The 21443-nt window shown below is 39.3% G+C and overlaps 1 protein-coding gene across 1 annotated transcript in view; it reads left to right on the top strand.

Annotated features, from left to right (window-relative positions):
- The window catches only part of LOC104553535 (probable acyl-CoA dehydrogenase 6), an 83117-nt gene that overhangs the window by 3159 nt on the left and 58515 nt on the right, over positions 1–21443 (top strand). The window contains 1 exon segment of the mRNA XM_061997406.1: positions 8634–8754. Within this exon segment, the coding sequence (XP_061853390.1) occupies positions 8634–8754 (121 nt within the window).

Below are 21443 nucleotides of genomic sequence, written 5' to 3'. Positions count from 1 at the left end.
CATTCAATGTCAAAATAGTGCACACATCTGAGATTACAATTGCTGTGTCCAAACATTGGATTTTTTTCCTACTCCATATTCAAGTTAGAACAAATTTCCGGTGCATCTAGTTAGACTTTTCAATGACCATCTTTTAGTAGGAGAACTGGGCCTAAGGGATATTTCTGTGGCTTACATCTTGCTATTATATTGCTTTTTTATTGTCACACCTGATTGGATTAAGCAATACAGTTATGCACATCTGACAACTAAAATTGTGTCTTAATAAGCAGTTTATGACTGAGCAGATGTCTGGAGTTTATATAGATATTGACATGATTGTTCAGAAAATGTAAGTTTTAAAACTTTTTTAGGTCACATTTGCTTGGTAATGTGCAATTAAATCTCTCCCTCTGCCTGTGTACCCAGATTACTGGATGTGACATCTCCCAGTCAGGCATCAGAGTGCTCTGAAAGCTGGTCTGCATTTCGACTTGTCTTGCTCTGCACTTTGACTTTCTGTGATATTTCTTACTTTTTTCTCTCTCTGTTTGGGCTCAGAAGGAGTGTGAAAGTCTACAGTCAGCTCCAGTACTTGAAGTTGAAATTTGACAGATGAATGCTGACAGATTACATGTGGAGATTTCCAGGATACTAGGTGTGCTGGTTAAAATTATTTGCTGTCATGCAATCAGGCTTGTGCATCTAGACAGTGATTGTTATGTTTTTAACATCCTTTAAGAGCCAAAGATCTCTGGTCAGTAATGTTGGTAGCACCACCTGAGCTGTGTATTTCCTGAAATAGGTTTCAATGACTAAATTTTGAGTTCTCATTAAAAAATTAGAGCATTAGTTTCTCTGCAGCAGTAAGCTTAATAATTTTAAGTATTTCCAGAAATGCCATTATATCTGCAATCTGTCCTTTTACATATGGCAGCCTTCAAAATATGCCATTGGACAAAGTGCCATGGGCAGCATACTGCATTCCCGAAAGTGCCAGAAGTGTCTGAAATGGTGACATGCAGACATCCTAAGGAGAAGGGAGCAGTGAGGAAGCCAGATTGTTGCACCTAAAAGCTGTTCTTGGATAGTGAATGTTCTGCTCTTTGCCCTCGCCATGTGCCAGGCCACATGGGGAGAATGTGCTCTGTGAAAGCTGAAGGGTAGAAGGGCTGGAGTATGAAGTATACTCTGATGTGTTCTTGACTGTGCCTGCTGGTATCTGGTCTCTGGCACTGCTACAGAACAGGTAGGATTTTGTCTGTCAGCAGGGGCCTTCTTTCTACTCTGTCAGCATCCCCAAAGCCTGCTGTGGGCAGGAGGCAGGGTTGGAGAAACACTGCAGTGTTTGAAAGCAGAGCTTCTCTTAAGGCAATTTTGGGAGGGTTTCTTGGTAGAGAGTCCTCCCAGACTGCTTGTCACAGATATTGTAGTTAAAAGTGTACAGTGGAATAAGCACAATGGTGTATGTTGTGATGGCATTTTCCAAGGCAGAAAAGGAAATTATAAACTCCTGTCTTATTCCTGAAAATAAATCAAACTTTACTGGGGAAGCCAATAAAATCCTGGAGTACCAAGTGCTGTAGCAGCTTGTATGATTACTTTGTTGCCTGCAGCGTGGTTTGGTTGAAGGTGCAAAAAGGTCCTGTGGTGCTTTAGTTAGTCAATTTTAAATACATCTTACCATTTCAGCCATATATTTTCTAGCACTCAGGAATTTTTTCTGTTTTTCTTGTATGTAAGTCTACTGAATATTAATTTTGAATCCAGTGGAAGCTTCTCTGGATGCTCATCTCTGCAGCTATGTGCAATGGCAGTGGAGAAACCCAGAAGTGAATCATGCCTTTTTACTCTCACTTTACAGCATGGAACAAGAAAAATAGAAGTATCTTAAAGATAGTCAGGTTGGTAGTGATGGTATCTGCCCCTTTGAACTAGCTTTATAGTGCTTTTGTTCCTGAGTGTCTCAAGCTTACATACCCCCCACCGGTAAAAAGAAAAGGGGAAAGTTAAATAACCTGAATTCTCTGTGTATTTACATCTAAATGCTTATACACAGACAAGATAGATTCAGGATCTATCACATACTTGATGTAGCTGATGTGTTTCTTTCTTTATTCTTTCCAGTGCTTAGTACATGTACAAGCAAAATAAAAGGTCAGCCATGCAGTCCATGGTAGAAGAGGGTGCCTGCCATGGAGCCCATGCTCAACCAGTTACTTCAATGTGGTTCTTCACCTTATGTCTCTGTAATCCCACCAAACCACAGGAATTGGCAGGGCATTTAAATAGGCTAGATGGAATGGTTATTTTTGCTTTTAAACATCTGTTTAAAGTTTTGTAGATTTGAATATTTTACTATTTTTAAAATTTTTTATTTTTTTAAAGAAAATACAGTTACCTTTGATTTGACTTTCTTTTTTCTCCTCAGTGATTTCTTCTGGCTGGCTTGAGGTGTCCTTTTCATCCAACATTATTTTTTCACTGGGCTGGTCACATCTTGTCCTGCAGATGTCATACAGAGCCGTTAGGTTCTGCACATGAAATGCATAAAAATTTGAGGAGATTCAGAACTGAAAGGTAAACACAGGAGATCATCATCACCTTCTGGACCTCTTCAAGGGGTGGGCATTAGCAACCATCCTGCCTGGAATGTGTCACATTCTTCAAAGTTTGGGAATGAAGGGTGAAGTTTTGAGAGTGACTTTCTTACCTTTTCTTTTTAAGCAATCCTGTAACTGCTCATTTCTTGTTCAGAAGTGTTTATTTAGTGTTCAAAAAGATATTGACGGGAACAGCTCAGACCACTGTTAAATATAATTTATTTACCCAGGGCTTCTGTGTGATTACTTTTTAGTCCTTGAATTTGAGTCTGTATGTTTCTCCTCTACTTGGGAGAGCTTGTTTACTGTGCTTGGGGTGAGCTTGTTTACACATGCTAAATTAATCACATTTCAGATTAGACCTGTTAGCCCTCAATTCTAGTGGGGACAATGTAAAAAAATGAAATGAAGAGTAAACAAATGATACAACTTGGGGGACATTTTTCTCCTTCAAATGCAGTAAAGGCTTTTAAAAAGACATGGGTATGTGTGGTAATTCTTAATTTGTTTTTCATTTTCATAGAAGGGGAAATAAGATTGAAAATTCTAAGAAGAGTAACAAAATGTTTTGAAAAAAAAAAATGTTTCCAGTAATAGTAGAAAAATATGGAAAGAAATCAAATCAGGTTTATTTCTAACCTCTTTGTGAAAGTTTAGACCACATTCTCTAGATTCATTGCTGTTAGCTGTAAAGTTTTAAGTTAGAGCTTACACACTTTGGGGTTTTTTCTGCAGCTTCATGCATCTTTAAAAAAATTCATATATTTAACCCCCTCCCCCCCAAAAAAACCCCAACTCACCCCAAAACAAAAAACTAGACCCAATCCCCACTTAATGGTCTTACAAAACTTCCTGAAAATCTTCATCCTGTGGTGGTGATGCATCCTGAAACAGGAAGCAATGGGTTGCAGCTTTGTCTAGATCACTTCAGACCTCAGGCTAGCAGGTAATTTAGGATTTTAGTTGCCAGAAGAATGTGAACTGAATAACTGTGTATGACCAGGCAAAGTTAGCACTGCAGGAAAAATTTTCTTCTTGCTGTGTGGTTAAATTATCATCTTCTGTGATAGGGTTGTTTTTAATCTGTTGTGATCTTCCAAGTCACGTGCTGCCTCTGCTTCTGAACATTGGAAAGCGACCGATTTCCTCTTCTGTTGGAGTGCCGAACCCCTGCAGGCCCAGGCTCACCACCACCACATTGCGTGATCCTGGCACTTGGGCAGTTCCTGGCATCTGCTATGGTCTCCTAATTTGTGTTGTGGGGAGCGGAAGCACAGGGGCATCTGCCACCCTGCCAGCACTAGTGGAACCTCACAAGTGCAAGAGGGCAGCAGAACCCTGCTTTGCCCACCACATGACAGTAGACATCCTCATCAGCAATGAGCCATAGCAGAAGTGTCAGCCTCTCTGGTAAGTAGCAGCTACGAGGAGCTTACCTGCTTCACTCACCTGCCTATATTCACACCGATTCTGTCCTGAATATGATTCCACGTGCCAGTCTCCTTCCCTTGTGCCCTTTCTGAAGAGTATTACCAAGAGAGAACTGGCCACCAAATTTTGTCTAGGATTTTGGAAGAATTATGAGAGAGGGCCATGGCTGCAAAGCCCAGAAGTAAGAAGAAACAGGGAAAATTCATTCTGGGGCACTTGGGATGCATACCTTGGGGGGGCCCAAATGGAGACTGACCTCTGGGAAATGAACACCTGTGGTATGGATGTATAAGGCCTCCCTGAGGAGCAGCTGAGAAGACCTGTGCAAGGCTGTGGCATGGTGGTCAGCAAGGAGCTCATCAGTACGGTCTTGGCTCCTTGAACCTTTGGAGGGAGTTTTGGTAGACAGCTCTGGTAGCACCTGCAAGAGACCTGCAGGTCTGACCATCATATCGCTGCCTTACATCTTGGCAAAGCACTGCCTCATCATCAGAACCAGGGTCCTTAACATGCTGAGTTGTCTTGTAGTGTGGTCATTGCTGCCCGTGGTTGTGATTAGAACTGCAAAAGAAATGTTATTTTGCGGGCTGTTATTTTCTTGAGTTATTGTTGATGTAGAAGGCAAAGTGCTCTCTGGTCTGCAGCCTTCTTTCTCTCAAGTCAATGTTATGGTAATGTCTAGATATAACCACTGAAGAACTGCCATTTGTGGTTTGTTGATTATTTATTTGCTTTTGTTTACATTAAAGATCTCGTTATTGGGTCATCTATGGCTATTATCATAATAGTGCTAAAGTCCATTACTGTAACTTGATTTAAAGGGAAAAAAATGCTCCTCATAACATAATATGGTATAGTTATATGGTAACACTAAATCCATTTAATCTTCTTAATACAAAATATCTTTTTCTCAGATATTTTCTCTTGCTTTTCTAGTAAGTAAGTCTAATCTCAGCTTAGGTACAACTCCCAGGAAGCTTTAGTAAAAAAATCTGTCCTTTTGTAAGACTTCAGCTTATTGGTTTTTTTGCAAGATTCATCTTTTTAATTGTGTAATGAAATATACCACCACTGTACAGTATTATAAGGGGTAGATATGAGAGGTATTGTGTGTAGGAGCGATATGGACTTTCATTTCTGATTTGAATTTCTTGTTAGAAGGTAAACTTGATGGTTAATAATGGAGGAAATCCTTTAACTGCTATAAAGAACATTGGTACATGCTTCCAGCACCCGAACTAATGCAATTAGAATTTCTGCTGTTACAGAGATACTGTATTTATTTTAAAATACATTGAAAATTAAATGACAATTGCTAATGTTTCTGCATACAATATCAGCACAAAATACTGAGGATTATGTGAAGGAAAATCTTCAAACGTATGGTTTTGTTTCTCTTTCTCATTTAAATTGTATACCAACTTCCAGTGGAAAACAATCATAGCGTGGAACTATATGACAGTGTTTTGGGGAGATATTTTCTTTGATCCATTTTAGAGAGAGATTAGAATGATCTGTAACAAAAAAATCTTAATTTCTGTGTCTATCCCTTCCCCAACCCTGCCACTGCATTTTACCATTCCTGTGCAGGAAACTACAGGTGCTGTTTTCACAAAACTTTGTTGAGACCATTTGAAATGAGAACACTGTTATTTTTCTTACCATCATTTAACTCCAAGTGAGTTTGTTGATTTGATCATTTTGTGACTGGGCAAATATCCACAGTGTTTTTTGAAATAACTCACAGCTCATATCAGCCCTGAAGCCCTTCTTTTGGAGGCTTCCTAAAGAGCAGCTGGAGCTCTTGCTGGATGCAAACTGAACCAAGGCAACCTACAGAGCTGAATCCTTTAGGTTTACATCTTCATGGTTTGGATGAAGCAGCCTCAGAAAAACATAAGTCCCATACATGAGACTTACTGAACCCTCATTGTTAGGTAAACAACAAGAGTTTCTGTTGTGGTTTACTCATACTTTATCAGTGGCAAATCTAAATGCTATCACCCATGATTTCCACAATTCTCATGATAAAACACATAAAAATAAACTGACCAGGTGCTCACTTAATGCTAAAAGCTCACTTCTCTGTATTTGCCAAAAACTGTATACATACCTTGTGATTTAGGTTAAGGTGCCTGCATAATCTGTGCCTGCAGCTCTTAGTGTTTCATTCTAAAAGCTGTGTGCACTAAAAACAAAACAGCAAAAAACCTCTAATCAGTCAAAATTTAAAGTAATTCAAATGTGAACTGTTTCTCTAGGGGCACAGATGTGAGGAAGTTGCCAAAGCCATAGGAAGGGGAAAATCAAATGGTTAGGTAAGTAGCATTATATGACCTGCATTGAAATAGAGCTGTCTTTGTCAGCGTTTTAGGCACACATTATGTAATTGCTTGTGTTTGTTCAGTCACTGTTGACTTTACCTTAGAAAACATCTTTCTCTTTCATTTTATTTTTTTATGAAGGGATTATAATATTCAGTAGTCAGCACTGAAGTATCAGCCAGTGCCGAACTTGTCCAGCAATGTGGCTTTATGTTTCTATGTGGTAGTAGAAGTGAAGATGTTCCCCTAAATCCCCTTGTAAGTAGCATGTGTGATTTTTGCAAACAATTTGTGTCTACAGTGTAAAAGCTTTTGACAGGACTTGTGTAATTTCTTTGCAAAAATACAGTTTCAAGTCCAATGACTAAGAAAAAAACCTGTGGATATCAGTATCTGAGCTATGATATTTATTTTTTCTTGAACTCAGAGGTATTCACCATTTGTTCTTTCTGCAGTAAGGTTGTCTTTGGGTTTTTTTATTGTGTCATACAAGGAAGATCTTGTTCTACTTGATATGGCACACTTCACTTGATAATAACTAAACTTCATCTCTGTTAAAACATTTGAGTTTTATTTAAAGGCACAGGAGCAAGCATGTTAAAATCTGCAGAAATCATGTAAAATAACTTCTCATGACTTAGTCATTCTTCTGCCTCTGTTTAACTTCAAAGTTAGTTTTGTATGTAGACTATGAAACACTTGGCCCAGTACCAGCCATAACAAGCACAGAGCTCTGTTAGTACATTCACTCCATACTTCTGCCAAGACATGTCAAAACACTGGGATAACTTTCTGTATGCACTTCAGAACCTCTTTCAGGCATTTCCCTGGATGTCATCTGATGAGCATTACCAGATGTTATTACTAACAGTCAGAAAGATGTTTCAGCAGCTGTAACTCAATAGTTCAGCATTCTAGAATCTAAACATCTGACAATATAGAAGTTAAATGTGGGCTTTTCTAGATAGAGTACTGGTGAGTATTTTGTTACTATGATCATGAGAGTGAGAGAGATGATAATTACTGAATGAGCTGAACATTCATTAATCTGAGGACATTTCTCAGAATATGGTGAGATAAGTGAGAAAAGGATACTTCTGTTACCAACAGTGAAGTATACTTACTTCTGTGGCTGACTGGGGAGCAGAAAGTAGCCATATATGGGCTGAAATTCTCTGAAGAATGTGCAATAAATAGATAGTTCAGAGGAAGGCTCTGCAGGGTCTCATGAGCACAGCAGTTTGGGAAGCTGAAGAGCCTATTGCCAGCTAAAGAAATAGCGCCACAGGACTTGTTTATTTAGTGTGAAGAAAAGACTGAGGAGTGATTTCTTGACATAATAAATTTTTGTAAGAGTGCAGCAGCAAAATTGTGGTTATGGATTAATGATATTAACTTTCTATTGGGAACTGATGTTTGTCTGGGTAAGACTGGTTTGGGAGAAGGAGAGTGGCTTTTCTGCTTTGCATTTGGACCCCCTTGTGCAAACTGGCACAGGTAAACCGTGCATTTGGTGGCATGGATCTGGCTTGTGGAGGTAGGCAAAGGTGAGCACTCTACAACTGACTCCTTTTGAGAGCTATTGAAGCCATGTCTGCCTTGTGCTAGGTTGATAGGCAGCAAGAACCAGGTGGCAGGAGTACCAGCGCCTGGTGTACCCTTCGGCCTCGGCCTTTTTGGCCATGACCCAGCTCTCTTTGGGAGTTACTGCTGGGCTTAGAGGTCAGCTGGAAAATTGCAGATGGATTTTGCTCCCTTTCCATGGGCACAGAAGTCTGGGACTTTATGGGGTGAGAATGGCTGTACTCCGGATGTGTTTTGCTCACAATACCTGGAAGGAAAGGCAGCAGCTTGACTAGAGCAAGAGCTGACTTTTGGAAGGTGTGCAGCAAAAGCCCAGTTGAGAGTTGCTCAGGGGCTAGACTCGGAAATTATATAAATAATGGAAGCAGACCATCTTTTTCCAGTACATGTTTTGTCAGATCTTAGGGAAGGCTAAATGCTGACTAGACACAGTGCACTGAACAATGCTGACATTCTTGAGAGCATTTCAGGCTCAGAGAAGGGAAATGAAGACTCTCCTTTTTGTCTGTCTTATGTGTGGTCATTGTGAACAAATCATGAACCTTCTTTGGCAAGGTCCTTCTGAGGGGAATCCAGGTTTCCCTTCCTGTCACTTTCTAAAAGCTGTATCTTTTTTTTTTTTTTAATTAAAGGTTTTAGACAGAATTGGTTACAAGTACTTCTGTGGAATGTCTGTGTTAATACCTGTTTTTAATTTATTTTCCAAATCTAGATCATCAACAAGGAGATTAATACCTTTGTGGACAAGTGGGAAGAAGAGGGCCAGTTCCCAGCACACAGAGTGTTTAAAACCCTGGGACAGCCTGGATTCCTTGGTGTGAATAAGCCTACAGGTAGAAGGGTGTATATCTCCTGAGGGTTGATAGTGATAGTCTCATTACATTATCTCAAATCACTTTTGACCCAGGTCAAAACATGATTCGTAACTCATTGCAAAGTTTTCTTATATCCCTCAGTCACAGGAGTGCTGTTTACCACCTGTGCAAATACAGAAAATGTGTTGCTAAGTGCTGAAGTTGATATTAACCTAAATATAAATGTTAAAACCTGTCATTACTCTTATTTTAGTTATTGAAATGAACATCACTTCAATCTGTATAATGACATTTATTCTGGATCTGGACATGTCTGGAATAATATCTAATCTTCATTAGAGAAACCACAATTTGAAGGCACTGAAAGTGTTGCAAGACTTCGCATATTATACTTCTTCAACCTGTAACCTCTACATCATTGTAATGTATTCTGTCCTGCCATTCAAAGAATGAAGTTTGTGTTGGTTTTAGGCTGTTTTACTCCCAACTGTCTTTAAATTGGAGCATTGCAGCCCGCAGAAGCATGCACAGAACAAGCTGATGATGACAAATCAAGGACAGAGCAAGTCTCATGTATACATATATATTTTGTTGATGAAAAAAGTCCAAAAGTCCAGAGGAACAGGAGATATTTCTGCTCTTCAGCTAAAATATATATTCCTCTATAATTTTTTTGCATTTGAATGAGATGTAATACATAGCTTTTTTTTTCTTTTGAATTGCTACTGTTATGCATTCCTGTCAGAATTCTCTGGGGTTTTTTTTCCTTCATCTTCTTATTTGTGGTTAAAAATTGAAACCAAAAATGTTTGCATATGCAAAAAGCCTTTGCTAAAGGTTTTGCATAGGCAAACTTTTAGCAATCTTGGTGCATTCACAGCAGCCCAAAGTGGCAATGTTTGCAATGTTTGATCAGTTAACTGCAATAATGGTCTATGTGTGAAGCAGCTCACACAACCTTAGCTATGCCACACCATATCATTATGTTGCTAAGGGACAGGGTTTGAACAGTGGAACAAATTATGTCTTTTCACCACTTTCAGAGGAAAAAGTTCCTCTTGAAATGAACTTCCATGTTCTTACACGTTCCAATGTGGAAATTTATTTTCTATAGCTGTTTAGGTGCTGATGTTCACAGCGCTGTTTAGCTGTGACTGTCTGACAAATCCAATTAGGTCTTGAGCTGGTATTTCTTTGCAAAAATGCTGACAGATTGAGATTATACTTAAAATCTATTTAAAGGACAAACATGATTACTGAGGGAGGGAGAAAACCACCTCTACCTTCTGCTATAATTGTTTGATAGGAAGACTTGAAATGTGTCACAATGAGTTCTCATCACACTGCTAAGATTCACGTTGGCTGCAACAACGGTGTGTTTCATTAGTGCCAAGTTACAGCTTTGTCTTCATTACTCTCAGGACATATAGAGGCCTCGGCTGGGGTAAGGAACCTCAGTGGTGAGCATGCTGTGCATAAAACACTGTAGAGGTGGTAACTTTGTATAATGCTCACAAAATAGTTAGGACAAGAAATAAATGGAGTGAAATCTAGTGGAAAAGGGACTTGTGGAGGCAAAGATGGGCACAAAAGGTTGTATGCACTGACTCAACTTTTCATACTCATGGTTATTTTAGCTTTACTTGGACACTTGTATCTAGCTGTTAATCTAATTTGTTGGATCTCTGCAGCTCCATTTTATAAAACCTATTAAAAAAGCTGGATAAAGTTCTCAGCAACATGTAGTATGTCTCAGTTCGTCTTCTGGAACAAGGTATGGTTGAGTAGAGAAAATTCACTAACTCTCTGGAAGATGCTTCCTTTGAAATCTTCAGTTGTCACCAGATCCAGTTTTGCTCTGTTATGGTGTAGTACATCAGGCACATCCTGAAAGTCTGGGAACTTTCTCGTGGTGGTAAGTGAAACAGTCAGGTGTGTAACAGCTTGGACTTAACCACAGGACTTTGGCAAAGCCTAGAATTCTTTATATTCTGCAATTCTATAAAATGCTTATGCTTGCTGACCAATTAGTGTGTACTGATAGTACTAATTAAAAATAAAATTAAGAGATATACCTTTTATACTGTGCTCAGCCGCTTCTATTATTTAACTGCTATGTGCAGAGGAAGAGGTATTAATAGGCTTGAGGAAACCAAGAGCAGCTGGGAGTTTTGGAGGGATCTAAGGGGAGTTCTGGAGAAGAGAGGTTAAATTGATTTGAGAAGAGCAATTGGGACACAAAGCAATGTGAACAAGACCCTGACCTACTTTCTTCTTCCAGCAAAAACCAAAATTATAATTATCATGTTATATCCCTTCAAACCCAGATTATGAAGCATTCTCTTTAAAGAAGACTGAATTTTTCAAATTAATTCACTTTAGTAGCAGCTACAGTTTTGAAACAGAAGTTTTTCTGAATTTGTTTTCCAGGGTCATTTTGTTGAGTACACTTTTTCTTTTGCCTTTAAAATTAACTTTGAAGCTTTCTGATTGGGCAGAAAATGGTTTTAAACTTTTTTTGCTTAGAAGGAAACATCTGTTGGAAAGCACATTTGTTGAAACTGGACTTTTTCCTGTGTAAACACCATTCCCTTTATGAACAATAACCTGCTTAATGGGAGCCCATTTTTTAAAAGAAGATGCCTTACACGTGTCCCTTATCACTGGAAACTTTTTCTATCTGGAGAACTGATTTAGGGCACTGTTTGTATTGCAAAGTCTCTATCAGTTCCCACCGTATTCAGCTGTGGGCTACAAATTTATCCAGGTTTTTCCTGTGTAGGTTTTCACATTTGTTTACGAATGTAGTGAATATTGACTATAGTATAGTAGTTCAGGATGTTAGTTGGAGGGGTTATATAAATAGAGTGGGCAAAGCCCCGCCATACACCCAGTGGAGAATCCTTACAACACTATCTGATTAGTCCTCTGCCAGGGAAGGATTCTTTTTTTTGAACCATTTCTGTGCTCTGATATTCTTTGTGTGACTCAAAAATAGTGGGTACACTGGTCTTCCTTGGGAAAAAGTGTATGCTGCTCTGCTAGATTAGGAAATTCTTCCTACTAGTAAAATACACTTAAAAATGAACATCATTTATGGATCAAAAGAGTCTTTGTGCTCTGTGCAAAATACATTTTATGGAGTCACTCAGTTCAGCCTGAAGTATTTAGTTTGAGGGGGAAAATGAACTCAATGTCTCTATATACTTTTTGTTTGTTTGTTTGTGTTTACTGTGTATTTCTCCTTAAATTTTGGAGTTTCTGTGCTATTGAGGTACTGACAGTCCCAAAACTAGAACAGAAAATATCAGAACGGGCAGCAAAAGTGTTTTAAACAATCTTAGTAGTTGTCCACTGTCTGTCTTGCTAAGGGAAGTGGGCAAGACATATTCTTTGGAGTGTTTGACGTGCAGATTAGATGTGATACTACAGTAAAAAATGAAAACATCTATGTCGTCATCTGTGATCTTATGGTTTATGAGTTAAAGCCTTGGCTGATGCCAAATTTTAGGATGTGTTGCCAAAGGGACAGGCTCAAAATGTACTGTTATGTGCCTGCACATGTCAATGCAGATGATTAAAAGCCGTTTTTATCAGCTGATGCAGAAGTACAGAAGTCCTCCTTTAAAGGCTCAGGGAAAAGAAAGAGGAGGGAGGAGGAAGGTTTGTAAGAAGGTAGTGTCTGCTCTCCTGCATATCTACATAGCTTCACTGTGAGACATGAGTGATAATGATGCCCACTCTGGGTATTTCATGAGTGTTTTCACTGGCAGTCCTGTAGAAGTGTCTAGCAGAGTGCATTAACATGTAGAAATAATTATGACAAGTATGTCCAAATAGTAGCCTTCACTTATTCCTGTCAAATGCTTAGCAGTGCATTTGCAGAAATACATCCTTAAATATATGAGGAAAAATCATGAAACTGTGTAGTTAGACTTATACGTGGATAGGAAAGTATAGTTTTATCCTATCTCCTTCCCTTACTGCTAGGATATGGGCTGGATATATGCTGGAGAAAGTAATAAACACGTTCTTGTCACTTGAGAAAGATAAGCAAATGATGAAGCAAAACATTATTTCAAATGATTGATTGCACTGCAATTGGAAAATGATGCAATATATTTTCTTAAAAAGGCATGTTTATTGCAAAGGTCTGTATGCTGAATGTGGGATCTACTCTGTCCTCAAGGGTTAATTTTGTTTTCTTCACAAATATACATTTCTTTGTTAAAACGAGACCTTATGAGAGTTTGGTGGTGGAGAGTCACTGTGAAAGAGTGTGTGGGGTTCTTTCTTTTCCCCTTTGTGTAATACTTTGCCTCGTTATTATATGGAATGAGCAAAAGAAGGACCTGAGAGGAACAGCGAATCCTGTTGCTAGAAAGGAATTTAGTAGCTCAGGTGAAACAGGGTTTTATGGCCTGTAAGAGAGTAACTGAAACAAACTTTTTCAGGTTTATCTATGGGTAGGAGTTAAAAGCAATATATTTGTCAAAAGGCAATTCATTTGCCCCAAACCGTTTCTGTAGAGTAGCAGCAGACCAGTTGGGTATATCTGTGCTTGGTTTAGTAGATTTAAGCAAAAACAGCTAAAATAAAATAACTGAGTAAATAAGTAAAGCTAAATGGGAGTACTTAATTCTTGGTGGCTAGTTAGGAACTGCAGCAGTACTGCTGGGAATAGCTTGTTCAGCTATCAGCAGCAGTATTTTAGGAACACCCAGCAGAGAACAGACTTACTGAAGGACAAGAAGTCTTTGTGGAAGAGATAATCTTCCTTTAAATGTTGTGTTGATAGGGGGATTGGATTAGCTCCTGGGATTCTGCCTTTGTACTTGAGATAAGACAAATCCTGGAACTTGTGACTTGTAGTGCTGGGCACAGCAGAAACTCAGCTGATTCAGGTATGTGTATACCAATATCTTAGGGTCAGACAAGGAATTTCTGAAAGTTGATAACTATACCACAAGTTATGTATTGGGAAAGAAACTAAAAATGCCTCCTTCCTGGAAGAAGTTAGAAATACCTAGTTTGGAACAAATGCTCAGCTACCTGCACACAGTTCCCTCATAACATACCTACCATGCCAAATTCTGTTCTGCATATCACAGGCTTTGTCCCAACTGGCAGATTCACATGCTGTCTTGAAGCTGATGAAGACCTTTTAAGTCCCTGTAGATGAGAGAGTTTCAAGTGGCTGTCACTGTTTCATCTCCATTCTGGGTGATGCAGGAGAGTCTGTCCTTATTGTACGTTAGGTTAAGCATTACACCAACTTGAGTGCTTTTATGAAGCTTGTTAATAAGATTTTAAAGTTGTGCAAAACTGAACAGATTCACATACCAAGTAAGTGTTTCTAAGGGAACACAGTCCAGAAATGCAGATGGAAAAGCAAGGGGGGAAAAAGTAAAGGTACAGGTGTGAGGTTGTTGGAACATCTTATAAAAATGTAGTGTCAGAGTGAGAACCTTGGTTTCCAGCATCCAAGCTGTGTTTCTGTCTATTGCCTAACTGGTTCTGACTTTATGTGCAACTAATGTCTCAAGTTTCAGGACAGATGACTAGCGAGGGTTTTCTCTTCTCCCTAATGCTGAAGTTGCAAGAATAACAGTTTTCCTGCTCCAAGTAAAAACATGAGGCAGACCTGCATACTACTCTGATTGATTTCTATCCTGTGGCTGAAATGGGGAAAAATATTATGAAACAGTCATTCTGAGGCTGACATGGAAAGTCTCTGAAGAACTATTGACTTGTCAACATTTGCACATCTCGTAGGTCAATAACCAGATCACAAATTTTGAATAACATGTGTCTTGAAGATTGCAGTAAAACTGTGCTGTTAAGTAACTGTGTATATCCCAAACAGTTGAAGCTTGATAAGAAGTTGGTATTCAGACAGTGCAAACCTGAACTTGTGTAGCTAAATAAAAATAAATTAAACAACTCAAACAAAAAATTTTTTTAGTTTTGATTCTCCCATTCCAAATGAACTTTTCTAATCCCTAGGGACTCAGTTCATGCAAAACCATAAGCATCACTAATTTTCTAATCCCTGAATATCTTGTATAAGGCCTTAGTGACTCTGGCATCTATGAGGAAGTTCAGAGGTTCCAATCCCATTGAAATGTCTTTTTGTACAAATGAAAAATAGGTCATGGCAATAGCTTTCTCCCTTTCTGACAGGTGGCCAACAATTATCTAAATGGTGGATGTTAGAAGGCTGGGGCATTGCTTTTTTATGTTGTATCTAGCAACAGGACAAGGGGTAATGGGATGAAGCTGGAATACAAAAACTTCCATTTAAATATAAGAAAAAACTATTTTACTGTGAGGGTGATGGAGCAGTGGAACAAGCTGCCCAGAGGGGTTGTGGAGTCTCCTTCTCTGGAGGTCTTCAAGACCCACCTGGATGTGTTCCTATGTGACCTGATCTAGGTGGACCTGCTTCTGCAGGGGAGTTTGAACTAGATGATCTCTAAAGGTCTTTTCCAACCCCTACCATTCTATGATTCTGTAATTGCAGCCACCTCTTCGAATCTTGTTGTTACCCTTGCAACACAACTGCACTGCTGCTGCTGCTGTATACTGGGCTCCTAGGGATAACACTAATCCTTTTTGGCATTGGTCCCAGAAAAGAGGACAGGCAAAGACATGGACCCAGTGTTTGTGAATCTGTGTGTCAGGCAGCCTGGTTACAGGTTAAGTAATGCACACAACTCTTAATAACTTTGTATGCTACACAGTAATAAAAAATGTCAGGGAAAGGTAGCAATATAATTAATTTAGCTCCTTGAGGCTTAATACTTACAGTAAGATTAGAGCCGTTTTCAACTTTCTCATTTAATGAACTAGAACTAATAAGTTTTGAGGTCAAGATTCTAAGAACTGAAACTGCAGTGATTTTAGTCATGCTGTATTGTGTGGAATACATAGCACCATTTCTGGATGTTAATCACACTGAGTTATGTGGCGTGGGTCTTGTGTTTATAGTGCTTTTAGATCTACTTTGATTTCATTGTTTACCCTCGTGTAATACTGATATGCACATCAGAGACTGCATGATATCCTCAAGTGAATGAAGTAGGAAATGAAGAAGTTTGTTTTATTCTGAAATATTTCTGAAGTCTGTTACACTGCTCTGAGAAATATTTGGAGCCTACACTCTGGTGTATTGGCACAATCATGTTGAAAGTCTTTTACTGGCATATTCTAAATAATGCACTGGTTTGTAGATTTGTGGTCAGTCCAAACAGTCAATCAATCTATCTACTCTCAGTTTCTCCGTTGATTAGTAAATGTGAAAAAACATGTGAATTGTTTTTAAAGTGAAGATGTGTTGGAGGCAGGAGTGAATGATGTTTTAAAACTTCAAAATCTTGCATTTTGACTGACTGATGTAACAGTGCTGACTAGTTCATTTGGAGGGTGGCAAGAAGGTATTTGGTGCCATCATAAATTGAATTGTGTTGTTTACTGTATTGTCTGCAACTCTGGGGATTATGTAAATTCCCAAGTGGGGTGTGGAAACCAAGCTGGAGGCTCAGGTGTGTGTAATGCTCTGTCCAGGTCTAATGCATACCACGTATGGAAAAGTATTCTGGTGTTTTATCTTGATAAGCATGATTGTGTATAAGTTGTACGTTTACATATATATACAATACAGTGAAGTAAGCTTCATTTTATACATATATTTGTATATGTACAAAGTAAGAGATTTGTATTAGCCACTCCATGCCTGTGGTTCCCTCGAGCAGAGGATAGCCACCAGGTTGTAACCCAGCTGTGAAGTTTGGTCCAGAGAGCACTATGCCCCTCCATCTACCCTTCTGACTCCAGAGCTTTGGCAGTCACAGACTGCTTGTACTGGTCATCTTTTTAGGGCACTTCAATCTTTAGCTGAACAGACTTCGTGGACTCTTGCTGTCTTATTCACAGGCATAAACAAAAGTGATAAATGGGCTGATTACTCACTAGTTCTGATCATAATTTTTTATTCTTTTCTGGATCCACTATTTTCATAACTTTTTATTCTCTCCAGAGGAATTGAGTCACATTGTGCCTCCAATGGATGAAACAGCAACTGTAAATTAGTGTTCAAAAAACACCACTGTGATTGTTATCCATACCATCTCCTTATAACCTCATACAGCCGTACATACATACAGCAGAGGAAAAGTATGGGCTCAGCTTCTTCTGTGCCACTGTTGCAAGATGTAGCATCCCATTCCCCAGCATTGCTCTGAAGTGTGTCGGCAGTTGCTCAATTGTGTAACATTTCCCAGGAGCTGAGGGATTTGGTGGTGCCTTAGGGATGGCAGTCTCTCAGGGTGGCCAGGCTGAACTGTGCCTGGAACTTGGACCTAACAGCAAGTTATCTGTTTATCTATCTGACCTACAAGGTTTCTGTCCTAGTCAGTGCTCAGTTTTCCTGCCTGATGCTTAAAGTTATTTAATCTGGAGTCTTCTGTACACCACTAAATGAGCAATAATTATTTTGACTTACTTTCACATGAGTAAGGATTATTCATGGGTCAGAGAGATTTACAAATCAGGTTCATCACCCTATTACTAGAAACCATAAATGGTCTGCCAAGCAGAAAACTTCTCAGCAAACAGTTAGATGTGTACTTAAATGTTGGACTTTAAGAAAATAAGATTCAAGAGTGTCCTTTGCTAAAAGAAGAAAAAAATCTAGAATGTAACTTTATTCAGTGTTTTAAAATCTATTATAAGATAAATATTTGGACTTTTTCTCTTGGAGGTCCCTTCCAACCTTCAAGATTCTGTGATTCTGTGATTTTGTAACAGTGTACTCCTAGCAGTCGACAGAGCTGACCAGAAAAGCTGGTGTTCTTTGGCCTGTTAGCTATTCCTCAAACCTTTGATCATGCAGCACAAGATATCTAAAACATAAAATACATGTTTAAGTGCATGTAATGACTGGTCTTACTGCTTTAGTTCCTAAAGGACATGGCTGTGAAGTTGTTGCCACTTGACATCAAATACATTTATTCTATTTTTTCTAACATAGTCTATATTGTCCAAGGAAATCAACACAAATGTTTCCTGCAAACTGTGATCCTAGAAACAATGTAGAGAGGAAATTCGTAAGTTATGATGAGTTGATAGCTATTTTTTTTAGAATTTTGAATGAAAGCGAAGGAAATTATTTGTGCTCAGATTTTTCAGATTTGCCTTTTTGAAGCTGCTATGGGATTGTTTATTTGGGTTTGAGCTTTTTTTTGTTTGGTTGGTTGGTTTGGTTTTTTTTAAGTCTTGCTTAGGTAAGATGCTTTCTCAGTAGACTAGCATCAACATGCAAGAAGTTCAATGTGGCATTTGGTTTTATTTATCTGGTCTCCTATATGTTTTAAAACAATGGTGCAGAGATCATCTTTAGGTGGAAACACTCACAGTTAACATTCTGGGCAAAATGGGTCAGGTGTCACTGCAGTCTCCATGGGGAATGGGTCTGCAATGCAATGTAAAAACAAAAGGTGGGAAAAGATCCCAACTCTAAGACTCTGTGAAACAGTATTGCTCTTTGAGGGTGGAAGGAGGACTGAGCAGGACTGGTGGATTAGGTGTGCTGGCAGAGTTTGTTGCAGTCTTTCCTCTGAGATGTGGTGACAGTGAAATCTGAGTAGCTGTCTCAGTTATTTTGGAGGTGACCTTGTTGGCCGTGCAGGGAGATATGTCAAAAATTTATTGGGCAGAGGTTGGGGAGTAGGTATGGGACAATGGGTTTCAGGAGGAAATGGGAAAAAACCTGCAAGATGGTGTGAAGATTAATTTTAACACTTACTTATCAGGTATGTTTGGTTTTGTGCTGTCATTTGAAAGTCACAGTCATCTGGAGGCAATTCAGCTTGAGAAACAAACAAAAAATATGTAAAGTGTGTGTCAGTTAAAAACAATTGTGAAAAGGAAGGCTGAATTAAAACCTCATATATTTTGCTATTTTCCTTCTGTCCACTCAGGAAACCCACTGACTACCTTAGCCTTCCAGGGTTTTCTTCAGTAATAAAAAAATCTAGGTGCCATTTTGGAATGCAGAGAGTTATTAAAAAGTATCTATTTAAGTGTTTGAAGTGTTGGCCAACTGTGAAGGACAGTGTGGTAAGGAAAATGTTCTTCTAAATGCCAGAATTTTAGATACACTTAAATGTAATATAACTTTTCTGTTTCCCAGAATCAGTTTTGAAAGCACTTCAATGTCAGATTTTAGGGTTTTCTTGTTTTGTTTCTCGAGCAGATGCATGGGGTACCATTTGGGACAAAGTACTTTGCGCAGGACAGGGGTATTTGCTGAAGAACATGCCTGTTTGTTACTGTTCTGCCTTTCCTGAGGTAGCCTACAAGAGCTGCTTTCTCAGTCATCTTTAGTGTAATGGCTATTTTTTCCATAAGACCACAAACCTGTTATGTGGTGTTTGCTCTGGGAAATGTCTTCAGTACTGGGAAACGTCAGCCAGGATGGCTCTGGAGGAGAACATGGACTTTTTTTTTTTGCATAGGACCTTTAAAAACACCCTGACCTGTGTATATGCACTTCCCTTGGGCTTGTGAAGCTTGCCCAGAACCTCAAGCATTTACAAATTAGCTTCACTGGTAGAGCTGAATGGGGAAACAAAGGGTAGAATTAATGGAAAACTTTTTTGAATGAGTATCACAGGGGCAGGTATTTGAGTTTTTGTAGTATCATTAAATGGTTAAAAAAAAACCTCTGAAGGTGACTTTAGCCGGCATTTCTTCTGCTTCCTATTCTGTACGCCAGAGGAAACAAATAAGACTGTTACACTCACCCTCGTTTTATTATTCAGGAGTGAAGGTGTCTCAGCAGAGTGGAAGATCAGTGAGTAATAAGCTGCTGAAAGGAATTAATTTTTTTTTGTCCTTTTTACATTATGTATAACATGAGAAGCTCACCCTGTGGAAATTACAAGGAACAAAGTTTAATAGGAATGCCAAAGCTAATACTTACTTTAATGGATGGTGGGACCATTCACAGTTACTTCAAGGAAAGTAATTGTATTTCTGATCATCGGCCACTCACTCAGCTGGTGCATACACCATTTCACACCTGCTTTAAACTCTGTGGCCTCTACTGGACATTAATACCCCTGAATGGCACATCTAGCACTGCTCCCTGTGCTGGAGTCTAAGTCTGGTGTGGGTAAAGTAGCACATAGATGGATAGTTGCAAGTAGGTGGATCAGAGATTTAGTCGTAAGTCATGGTTGAGAGGAACCACTTTTGCTTGGTAATGGGGTGGGGGGGTGTTGCAATGCAGACCTGATAAAGAGTTCTTGGATTCTCCTCGGCTCTTGGGTTCAGACCCACCTCCGGCCTGGTTGGGCCAATCTGGCACCTCTGCCAGCACTATTTAAGGACAGAAATTTGAAGTGCTTGGGAGGAGATATAACAGTGATACAAGATGTACAGGGCCACCAAGATGGTCAGGGGGTTGGAGCATCTTCCTTGTGAAGAAAGGCTACAGGAACTGGGGCTATTTAGTGTAGAGAAGACTGAGGGGGGATCTCATTAATATTTACAAGTATATAAATGATGGATGTCAGGATGTTGGGACATCCCTTTTTTCTACTGTGTCTAGCAACAGGACAAGGGGTAATGGGATGAAGCTGGAACACAAAAAGCTCAATTTAAACATAAGAAAAAACAAAATGATTTCACTGTGAGGGTGAGGGAGCCCTGGCACAAGGTGCCCAGGGAGGATGTAGAGTCTCCTTCCTTGTAGATTTCTAAAACCCGCATGGACACGTTCCTTTGTGACCTGATCTAGGCGGACCTGCTTTTCCAGAGGGGTTGGACTAGATGATCCTTTCCAACTCCTATGATTTCTCTCTACCTGTTGATCCATGGGGAGCTTTGCAGCTGCAGGACTATGACAGAGAGGACTGAATGCTCTTACCTGCTGTATGGTGAGCCCTGTACAAGGCCAGGCTGACACGGACACCCCACTGGAGCCTTCTCTGTGTGCTGGTGCAGCACCAGAGGGAATAGGGCATTAGGCTTCAGCCAGCTGGAGTTCAGGTCGAGCATGGCAGAGCCAGGCCTCCTGTGGAAGAAAACAATTTCTTTGGATACTACTTCTAGCAGGAAGAGATTCACTATAGGCTCAATGTTGCTAGGAATGAAAAGCTCAAGTAATTTAAAAAAAAAGTACTACAATTAATATTTTGGCTTTTCAGGATACTCTCTCATCCCAAGGGAGGAAACTTTTATTTGCACTTCCCTCCATCTTCATATATTGGAATGGTTATGATCACATTTTTTACGAGTCACTGCTATCTATATTTGTTTTCTAAACCATACTAGTTGTTTTCAGGCACCTCTGTCTACTCATGTTTTCCTACTCAGCTTCTTCCCTCTTTCTTCTTGCAATTTTTCTCCTCTTAAGAGGATTTAGGTGGATCCTCGTGTTACTTCTCTACCTGCTATTTGCTGTTTCTTCTTTTTTAACTTACTTTAGAAGGACTGAGGATAATAAAAATATTTTGTGAAAAACTAATGAAATTCTGGGCATAGGAAGAAAAAAAAGGCTTTTATGGTCAGATTTTCATGGCATTACTAAATATCTTAAGGTCCAGAAAGCTGAGAAAATTAGAGACTTTTTTATCACTTACTTGCTGAGGATTTATTCTTGAAAGCCTGTGCGATTGAAAAAACGTTAGACAGGGTTTGCT

The sequence above is a fragment of the Colius striatus genome, chromosome 5 (genome assembly GCF_028858725.1).
Source record: "Colius striatus isolate bColStr4 chromosome 5, bColStr4.1.hap1, whole genome shotgun sequence".
Lineage (NCBI taxonomy): Eukaryota > Metazoa > Chordata > Aves > Coliiformes > Coliidae > Colius > Colius striatus.
This window is presented reverse-complemented; position numbering and strand designations above follow the sequence as displayed.